Source organism: Littorina saxatilis, linkage group LG5 (genome assembly GCF_037325665.1).
Source record: "Littorina saxatilis isolate snail1 linkage group LG5, US_GU_Lsax_2.0, whole genome shotgun sequence".
In the NCBI taxonomy this organism is placed as follows: domain Eukaryota; kingdom Metazoa; phylum Mollusca; class Gastropoda; order Littorinimorpha; family Littorinidae; genus Littorina; species Littorina saxatilis.
Window position 1 is genome coordinate 37816805 of NC_090249.1, and position 10929 is coordinate 37827733.

The following is a 10929-nucleotide window of genomic DNA, read 5'->3' on the forward strand; positions in this document are numbered from 1 at the left end:
CTATCTCCCCTTTCAATTGTCACTCTTCTCTCTTCCCCACGGTTCTCTCCCTTGTCGTACCACAACTACCAATCGCATTCGATCTTTGGTCCCAAACCGGAAAGGTTTGCATGCAAATGAGTGACTATGTTGGTAGCAGACGTGACACGGGGTTGTCTCCCCGCGTGACAAAAGCTAAGGCGACGGCGTCTTGCGAGGCAGCACTTTGCATGGGAAGCGGCGATTAAGGTTGTACACATCAATAAGACACCCTGCGAGAAGAGACTGGGGCCAAAAAGTAGTTAGGCCAACAACAACAAAATAGTCTGTTTACGGTATCCCGACCGACCCTATTTTTTCGCGCGACCCTAGACTTTTTGGGGGCATTTGGGGGAGAAGAAAAAAAGAAAAAAAAAGTCTGTTTTTTGGCAAAATAACTTAAAAATATGGTTTTTGCGGGAAAAAAATAAAAATAAATCCCGACCTACCGACCCTATTTTTTTGGCCTATGTTACCGTCAACAGACTTTTTTTTTGTTTTTTTTTTGCCTTAGCTGAAAACTTGTTAGATCCTGGCTAAAAAGGGATGGAAATTGTTTGTCCCTCCCCGCCTTTTGTCGGAGGCAAATTGAATGAAAGTGTCTTTGGTTTGAGCGTTGTAAGATTCAATTTCACAGATTGGTTTTTCTCTTTTTTTTCAGCGGGGCAGCAATGATTGCCTTAGCTATAGATGTTGTAAAGGGAGTCGTGCTCTATGAAGAGGAATGCCCTCGTAGACTTTTGTGAAGCAACGTAAACGGTTAAAGTTAGAGAGGACGGAGGGGAATGCGATACCAACGAGGGATTTGCAGATTGCAGACAGGGAACTGAAGGGAGGAGGATTTCATTTGTTTTCTTCAGTGCAGGTGACCTGGGAGTCGGGGGAAGGGGGGGGGGTAGATGAGTCCCGTAGGAAGAATTTCGGAGAGAGAATTACAAGAGAGAGAGGGGAGATAGGGAGAGAGAGAGAGAGAGGGAGAGAGAGAGAGAGAGAGAGAGAGAGAGAGAGAAACACAGCGGAGAGAGAGAGAAACAGAGAGAGACTGAGATAGAATTACAAGAGATGTGCACTGTTAAACACAATTCACGATGCAAGGAAAGGGAGGGGGGTGGAAGTAAAGAAGCAATAACGAGACATAAATAGGCAAGATAGGTTTCAAGCTGTGAAAACAGCGATGGGAAGCCAGAAAGGCGATAATATTCACCGCCAAAAACAAGAATTGCGGATGAGGACACGAAGCAGCCATGTTCCAAAAGAGGCATCCTTTTTAGCAGAGGAGAGACCCAGTTCAAACGAACCAAGATTTATTCTTCCCTGGGCCCCTATATGCAAGTCGTTATGGATCAGCAAAAACAAGAAAACTAAAGAGCTCCCAACACTCGAGCCCGTTGAAATAAAATCAGATTTCTAAAGGGAATCAAAGAAATAATCTCAACTATAACGAGACCGTTACGACAAAATCGGATTTCTTAATGAAATCAAACTTACTAATTTAATAAGAAAAAAAACTGGAGACTTTATAGATTAGGAGACATAGTTCCCAGTCAGCAGGAGATCGTGGAAACGAAATCAGTTTTCTAAAGAAAAGGCAAGAAATATCTAATGTCCAAAGAGGACGAAAATTATTCAATTAAATTAAAAAACATTGATTAGTTTTCGAAAGAGAGGAGATGGTTTCGCCTTAGATGTTCTGACCTTATGTTAATAATCTCTATTTAACGCAAATAATCGAGAGAATGTTAACGCTTAAACGAGCGAAGTTTTTTTCTGTCAATTGTCTCCCTATTATATGTCGATGTCCGTCCACTACATCGAGATCACTGGGTCGATGTGTCCGTGAATGTTTCTGTTAGGAAACGCTGCCGTTGCTGAACTTTGGTTCAGTTTTGTGTGTTGCATGTAGTTGACTTATTTGTACTTTGTGGGAAAGTACTGATATTATGTTTTGTAAACACAATATTTATGTTTGGGCGAGAATGCAGGTGAACTTTCTAGTCCTGTCAAAACAAGTTGTTTACCACGTTGTTTTGAGTCGTGGGTTCGTGGCGTTCGCTCGGATTAAGTGCGTCGGCGCTTTTGATGTACGTCACAGAGAACGTCACTATTCTAGTCCATGGACGGTTCATATAATTTTAGTTGTATCATGTTCGGTCTGGAATATTCTCGAGATTGAGTATTTGCTATATCTATTTGTATACATGTTAAAAGAGGCTTCTACTTTGAGTTCTGCTACGATGTGCAGTTGTATGTATGGAATGCTAAATAAATCCTCGAACTCAATTTGACGAGTTGTTTTCTGCTGCTGCGAAGACGGGCGACGTAGAATAAAAGAACACAACGTTTGAGAACTTGTGGCAATCTTAAGTGTCGTGTAACAGTTTCATTTTGTCTTTGATTATACGTTACAATAACGAACGGCCTTCCATGCTGTTCTTGTTTCTTTCTTTCTTTCTTTGTTTTGGTCTTTCTTTGTTTGCTTGTTGTTGTTGTTGTTGTTGTTGTTGTTGTTGTTGTTGTTGTTGTTTTGTTTTTGTTTTTATTCTGGCTTCCTATGTAGCAATTGAACCCATCAGTCAAAAGCAGTGACAAATCAATGTATATCAGCCATGAACCAACACACAATTCAGCATTTGTGTTTCAGATACACGAACATCCTGAACAGCATCCGGGACTGGGAAGGCCTCCCTATCGTGTTCACCACCGCCCACTGGCTCGTCTACTTCAACTCTGCTTTCAACCCTGTCGTCTACAACTTTATGAGTGGTGAGTCTGTAGCCAGATTTCATGGACATGGAGAGTCCTGTGGCCGGAGAGAATGATAAGATGGCGGTCGCGGGGGGGGGGGGGGGGGGGTGGTTGGAGAGACGCGGACGTGGTTGTCGACGGCGGTGGGTTGGTGAGAGAGAGATGGAGGGAAGTCAGAAGTGGGTTTTTTTCGCGTAAACTTAAGATTCATAGCGAAAGAGGTGTTGGGGGTTTGAGATACACTAAAGTTATGATCACGAACGTTTACAAATCAGAGAGATTGAGGGAGAGAGAGAGAGTGGCTGGCTGGCTGGCTGGCTGGCTTTTCCCACGTCCGGATGCATGTCTACCTCAGGGTCAAACAAGGGTACGGAGATCTATGTCTCTGGGAGGAGCCGAGGCAAAGAAAAAAAGATACGATCAAAGCAGAGGAGCGAAAAGAGAAAGAGGGAGAGAAGTGGAGGGGAAAAAGGGAAGCAGCGAAAGTGGATCAACACTAGCTTTTATCTAAATGACTTTCCAGATTCAGAAACATGGAGAGAATCAGACTCTTCTGGAATGGTTAAAAGCAAAACCAGAAATTAGAACCCAACAGACTACGTTGAGTCTTTCGGTGTAAGAATGTCTCTGAGACTAATTCATATTGAGCCTTTGGATTCCAGGATGTCTCTCTGGTGGGAGTGTTCTTTTCATCAGCTGATTTTTTCTACCTCTCATTCTTTTACATCCCATTTTAAGGAGTCGGTTCCACAGACTGTCCCGTTTCAGAGCATTCCTTATTGGTGAGTCTTTTCCCTAGCCAAGCACTAAAATGTCAACTTCTCTAATCCCACATTGGCGTCTTCGGCTTCAGTTAAGGATTCAGTACTAATAGATGTCTATTTTTTAGCTAAATTAAAGGATTCAAAGATTCAGCTTCATTCAAATTCAATGCTGTTACCCCCAGAACAAGCCGAGAGTTAGGCTGCGACTTTTCACAAGCCTAGTCTATAAGTCACTTCCTCTAAAGCGACACACGTTTGTTTTAGACAACTTCGCGAATTTCTGAGTAAAAACGAGTTTCAGAACACTCTCTATGACAATGCCTTATCCCACTAGTTTAAAGGAAAACCTTCTCCTTCTCCAGATCTTACTTGTTTTGTTTCAACTCAATTCAAGTGATCGTTACCAATGACAGATTGTCTTGAGAGTAGCATGAGTCTTCCCGTTCAAAAACATTCCCACTTCATCTGCTAAGTGAAAAGAATTTTCATTTGTATCCTACACCCACTGGTTTCGCAATGTTTCAGAGTTTTGTTAAATTAGTTCAATTACATTTCTGAAAATAGTTCCTTACCCAGGATAAAAAATACGTCATTAAATGTTTCAACTAATCCCGTACCCGTTTGCCACAGCTGCGTCCAGAGATTTATTACTAACGACATAGCAAAATAGCTATTGCCAATACCTTTTCAGTAAGCTTACTCTAAAATGAACCTTCTGCTCTAATTCCTGAAATGAAATTAAATGTATTTTAGTCCTGTTGCATTTGGCATTCTATCCCAACAGATTCATTGTTTGATGTTTTAGCATGAGTTTTTTGTTTTTGGTTATTGTTGTCGGTCTTTTATTTGTTTGTTTGTGTCTTTTTCTTTTTTATTGTTTTGTGCGTGTGTGTGTGTGTGTGTGTGTGTGTGTGTGTGTGTGTGTGTGTGTGTGTGTGTGTGTGTGTGTGTGTGTGTGTGTGTGTGTGTGTGTGTGTGTGAAGAACCCCAGCCAATAAAATATTCTGCTATCTGCGTGTGTTGCAGCCAAGTTCAAGAAGGAGTTCCGCAGCGTGTTCCGCTGCTATCGCTCGGAGCGCAGCCATCTGCTGCACGAGAGCACGTTCGGGCAGGGCAAGTTCCGCGTGCAGCAGAGAACCCCCATCACCCAGTCAACCGAGTTGGACCCCAACGGCGCCCACGTATGACTCCTGAAGACCTTCCGCTGCATCTCCAGGAGGCCTGGACACGAACCTCAAGAGGCCGTGTCTTTGCCGGAGATGACTGTTGACAATCTGTAGGAGAGATGTGAAGCTGGGTTGAGCGAGTGTAGTTTGCCGTTGATACGCGCGACAAGTGATGAAATCTGGTAAGAGAGATTTGAGGCCTGGACACTAACTTAAAGAGGCCGTGTCTTTGTCGGAGATGACTGTTGACAATCTCAGTGTAGGAGGGAGGCGTGAAGCTGAGTTGAGACCGTGTAGTTTGTTTGGCGTTGATACGCGTGACAAGTGATGAGATCTGGTAGGAGAGATTTGAACCGGTAGGTGTTCAGTTGTGATGAAGGCAAGTTGAGACAATGTGGTTTGGTTTTGGCGGGCGAGGAGATGATAAGTGATTATATCTTGTAGGCGAGATATGAACCGGTAGGTGTTTATGATGAAAGCGAGCTAGTTGAGACAATGTGGTTTGGTTTTGATAATCGAGGAGATGACAAGTGATTATTATCTTGTAGGAGAGATTTGAACCGGTAGGTGTTTATGATGAAAGCGAGCTAGTTGAGACAATGTGGTTTGGTCTTGATGAACGAGGAGATGACTAGTGATAAGATCTTTTGGGAGAGATTTGTACCGGCAGTTTGAGATACTGTGGTTACTGTCGATGAGATGACAAGAGATTAGAACGCTCGGGCCTTGGTCAAAGAACGTGTGATTGACAGTCGGCAGGCTTGGCAATGCGTTAACAAATAGAGGCCAGAGCATAGCTTTTGGCTCATGACTTGCTGATGGTCTGTGTGGCTGATGAACATCTTGAAGCAGCTTCAAATTAAAAGGCTTGGCAGAGCATGATATAGAAAGAGACTGTCACAAGTCTATGACTTCGTCTGTGGCTTAAATTGATCGACCAGTTGAAAGGCTTGGCAGTGAATGTATGAAGCGACAAGTATGTGACTGCTGACATGCGCCTTGTTGGGTCCTTTTCGCGATCATCTCACAAGAGGTCTAGGGGCTTTCGAGAGTAGCGTTGCTGATGTAATGTGTCTTCGGTAACAATTGCAAAGCCTTTTCGGATTCAGTGGGAAAAGTTCTTACTTCTTGCTACTGCTGCAGTGGTTGAGGGTGTCAACATTGATAACTGCTATGTCCGTGTGTACCGATGGACCCAGAAGCGTAACTTTATGTTCGCGGATGAAAGTCAGTCTTTGCGTTTCTTCGACAGCAGGATTTAATGGAATCTGAAGTTTCTCCATTCCTCCTTAGTTTCATGGGAAAGGTCTGCCTTGCTGTTCTCGCGGTAACCAGATATGTGATTGTTGATCATCTCAGCGAATGACGTATATCGATGGACTGACAAAATTATGATATGGCGTATCTCACTCATGATAGTATTTGGGCTTTCTCGTGTCCATTGACAAAGAATGTCTAAGTCTTTCAAGAAGGGCAAACTCCTCCTGGCCTCATATTCAGCGGAAAGGTCTGACATTACGTTCTTGTAGTTATCGTGAATGTGTGTATTGATTACCTTTAACATCATTAAATATCAATGTCTTGTACTTGTCTTGGGTGTAAATTTGGGTAAACTGAAGGCGTATCCGCCTGCTAAAATTTTCTTTTCGGAACATGTATCGACAAGAGAGGACGTGCAAGGTACATGACTGCACATGGTAAACATCTACAGGCCTCCTCAGATCAACGGAAAGAGGTCTTACGATTTTCTGATTTTGCTTTGAATGTGAATGTTTCATATCTTGTGATTTCTGAGAACCCTTTTGCCTCCAGAGGCAGGAGGAATATTGACGTTCTGAGTGACTTACGAAGTACTTAATATATTTCACCAGGAGGGCTTTTGGTGTTTTGAGTGGATCACGAAATAGTGAGTATCATTCGGCCCACTTGAACTTAAAGAGGCCCTAGGAACAACGGTTGAACGAAGCCTGCCCATCAAAGGGTTGAAATATGCTGAAAGTGAAAATGGGCGTTGAAGGCCTGTGGGCCTACTTACATTGACGTGAGTCCTGCTATAGTTCAAGATGCCTGTATCTCGTAATCGCTTGGTGTAGCTGAATCTAGATTAGATTAGATCAACAGAGCACGCGTTTTACTTCACAAAATTAAATTAATGGGAATGTATAACTGATAATGCTGGAATAGTAAAAAAACAAAAAACACTCAAGGTTGTGTCAGCTAGAAGCTTGTTCCTATGCCAAAGTTTCAACGGTGATCGTCGCCGGGTGTAGCCTGTGCGAGTGCGGTGAACGCCTGGCGTTGTAGCGGAAGGTCCATTTTGGATGTCAAAATTCAATTTTCCGTGTTTACAATTAAACCGATGATACCTCTATAAACTTCCGTTTCAGAGGATTTCAAAATGTTTCAATGATGTTCGTGGGTTAAATAGTAAACGTTCGGTCTCGTTTGGAAAGTCCTTTTGCAATTTTAAAATTCAATTTAGTTGTTACTTTTTTGTTTCTTTAATACTGACAATACTTCTGGAATGCGTTACAAGGAAGAAATCCTCATTTATACAGATTATTTGGTGTTGTGCGTAGATGTCAATGGTTAAAACGAAACGTCTTCGTGAACTCCATGAGACAATAATTACTGATGATGCATGACCAGGAAGCTACTCCAGATACGGACCCTGCCCTGGGCTGTTTTTGTGTGCTTAAGTGGTTTGACGAAGGTTGCTTATGTGAAGGAATTAACGCCTATTCCTGTGTTACTTGCAATTCCTGTCAAGTCCTGTGAACTCATATTTGGGAGACACCGGTTGCAGAAGGCCAAGACTGGAACCCCGAGGTTGTCAACAAAACTTACACACAACACAGACTGCTCTGCAAGCAAACGTTTCGTCCACTGCAACCACGTGAAGGTGATAATTTGCCTGGTCAAAAAGAGAACCATTACTAAAAAAATAAACATAAAATATATCTACACATTAATAAGATAAATGTTTAAATGTAACGTAAACACTTGCTGAAAATCAAATAATCATGGTTTATTACTAACGTGAACAATGCAATGTAGACATTTGTTGAAATTTAAATAATTACAGTCTATTACTGACGTGAACTATATAACTGCACAAACACTGTCAAAAATCATATTCTGCAATCGCTGAGATTGACGAACCCAGTTCACAGACATTGATAGTCACGGTAGCCAAATAAAATCGGCGATGTCTTTTTGGCGTTTCAACATGCGATCCGACAATCACAGATTGGGCTACTTTACCTCTCAATTGTTAGAAGAAAGGAGTTCAATCAACGTTCGTACCAAAAAGAACATTTGTCTCTGGTGATGTATTTTTAAACAAAATACAAAAAAAATTAAAACAAGAAGAGCAAACGCTCGATCGAGTCACTTTCGCAGTTCTGAATATTATATGAGGCATCAGATGGACAGGAAGAAATTGCTATTCACAACACAATGCATACCTGAAGAATTCAAGACATACCTGTGACCTTGAAAAAGGTCAAAGGTCACCAAAGCAGACGTCAAAGTGTAGAGGTCACTGGGAGTCACGTTCACATAAAATTTGAGCCCGGTCACTTTTATAGTTTCCGAGAAAAGCCCAACGTTAAGTTGTGTGTTGCCGAACAGAAAAGGCTAGTTATCTCCCTTGTTTTTCTGATAACGTTCGTAAAAGGCTACAGATGTAAATACTTTGATGTAAAGAATAATCCTACAAAGTTTCAATCACATCCGATGAACTTTGTCAAAGATATAAAATGTCTAATTTTTCCTTTGACGCTGACCTGTGACCTTGAAAAAGGTCAAAGGTCAACGAAACCATCGTTAAAGTGTAGAGGTCATTGGAGGTCACGACTAAACAAAATATGAGCCCGATCGCTTTGATAGTTTCCGAGAAAAGTCCAACGTTAAGGTGGTGTCTACGGACGGCCGGCCGGCCGGACGGCCGGCCGGACAGACTAACACTGACCGATTACATAGAGTCACTTTTTCTCAAGTGACTCAATTAAAAATAAAACAGATAAGGAAATGTCTGTGTGACCTCAAACTTTTTTGTATAGCACCTCTCTCCCCTAGACCACAGCAGTTGTTATGTTTGTCAATATTTCTACAGTATCGACGTCAGCTTTAAAAATAGTCTCTGTTTTCACAGACAACCTAGGAAATTGAGTTCCCGTGGATAATACCAGAGGCTAATGACTGCATGAACCTTCTCCTTTTCGTCCCTCGGTGAAACGCTGGTGCCTCGCGATGCCATGTGTGATTGATGAGCACGTAAGGTCTTTTTGTGTCTTCGGGGATCGATCGGAAGCCACAATGAAACACTTGGGAATTACTGAAACTTGTGTAAAGAAATCAACCTCTGACCCGATCGTGCGTGCGTGCGTCCAGTGCATTGAACAAATACATACAAAAAGGGGAAGAGAAATGGGGGATGGAATGACGTAAAGAAGCGCAGGTCTGACCCAGTTTTTGTTCTAAAGGGGGTAGGGTGGGGGTTGCAATGAAATGCATCCCATGGAAATTGCCATAACTCGTTTAAAGGTACGGTCCTTCTCGTGAGAAGTGATCGTGTACATGGGATAAGAGCATCCATCCACTTGGGCATACACCAAATAATCAAGTCTGACTGCTTCGTGTGAAGAGTAGGATTTTGCACCGAATTAATATCACAGATTGATATAGGTGTCAATTTAAAATTAATTCAGCAAAAGATTGCCACTCTGCACAAAAAGCAGTCGTGCAGACTGTAAATGTTTGGGGTATGTGTCAAAGTATTAGGGTGCTGTTGTTGTAACTTGTAAGGGCCTGTACTCATTATTTGTGGAGATGTACACGAGGGCAGTACCTTTAAATAAGTGAGGTAGTGACCAACTTCTTGAAAACTGCAGAGAGTGCGAACCCTAATGTATTGAAAAATAGCATTTAACGAGGGCTACAATAAAACATTGTTCTGTTCCCGAAACGTGTGTACAGTATTCAAATTGTGACCCGGTTCTTCGTAAATGCGGAGGGTGAATGTATAATGCGGTCCAAAAAAAAATATTTAACTAGGGGCAAAAAGACTTTAGCCTCGGAGGTACTTTGGTTTATAATAGTCCTGGTCGTTTTGTTTTTGTGGAGTGTGTTATAAGTTCACATTGCTGAGCTCACGATTGCGTGGTAATCTTGTATTTGAATATGTTGCTTTCTTCACCCTGTACTTGAAGTGTGACTAAATATATAGTGTTTTTTGCTGTTTGAGAAATATACGTGTCTACCGTGTTTGGTCCAGAATTTAAGGCCTTGTTTACGCTCTGGAAAGTACCTGTTATGTGTATTAAGATTACGTATGAGCTTGTGTTGAACCAGTCTGGTATTGCTAGGGCCTTAATTTCTCAAGCAGGAGTCTAACTGCTTGAAAAGTTGTGTTACACACATTTTCTCGTGTGTTGTCATTGGTACAATGTGTTGTCATTGGCACAATGTGTTGTCATTGGCACAATTTGGTGTCATTGGTGCAGTAAATGTGCGTGTGTTGCGTTTGTCTCCATAGTGTTCTGGTGTCATTAACAAAATTGTTTTTGTATCTTGTTATGTTTGCATTACTGCTTTCATCATATTTGGAAATTTTGGAAATCATTACTCTCACGATGATTTTTTATAAATGTTCGGACACTCATTTTATTAATGAAGAGAGGACGTGGGATCATCTGTGATTAGCTGGTTTTCCTAAAACTACAGAGATGTTCTTATGTTTGTGTGTTACGATGGCAAATTAACGAATATATAGCTGGCTGGTTCATTCTTCGTTCGCATGTTCGGGTCGGTGGTTAGTTAAGGATTGGCTGGCTGAGGAAGCCATTCCGTAAAATAGTCATATCAGGTTTATTTTTCATATAGCATAGTTTGTACCATACAGTCAAAAACGATCTGTAAATTCAACAGTATTTTGTGATAGTATTAATTTGTTTGTTTGTTGGTTGGTTTGGTTCGCACTAAAAAAATAAACGATTGAAAGGGTTTCCACCTGAGATTGTATGCTATTCGAGAGTTATCTTTTCTTAGTGTTCGTGTGTCTAATGTGTTTTTTCCACTTTGAAAAGGTAGAAAGAAACGCAAACATTGTTGTAAAGATATTTCCAACTTCTTCTGTAAATAGGACTACAATGGGTTTATAATACCTTGTTATGTGTAGCAGTGTTTTTTGTTGTCATAATGCGTACACACGTTCACATTTTACGAAAACGTTT

At 41.5% G+C, this 10929-nt stretch overlaps 1 protein-coding gene across 1 annotated transcript in view; it reads left to right on the forward strand.

Annotated features, from left to right (window-relative positions):
- The window catches only part of LOC138967049 (orexin/Hypocretin receptor type 1-like), a 185442-nt gene extending 179531 nt beyond the window's left edge, over positions 1-5911 (forward strand). Inside the window, exons 4-5 of the mRNA XM_070339505.1 lie at positions 2660-2781; positions 4554-5911. Coding sequence (XP_070195606.1) covers positions 2660-2781; positions 4554-4714 — 283 coding nt within the window. The 3' untranslated portion in view covers positions 4715-5911. The remainder of the gene's footprint in view (positions 1-2659; positions 2782-4553) is intronic.
- The last annotated feature ends 5018 nt before the right edge of the window (positions 5912-10929 follow it).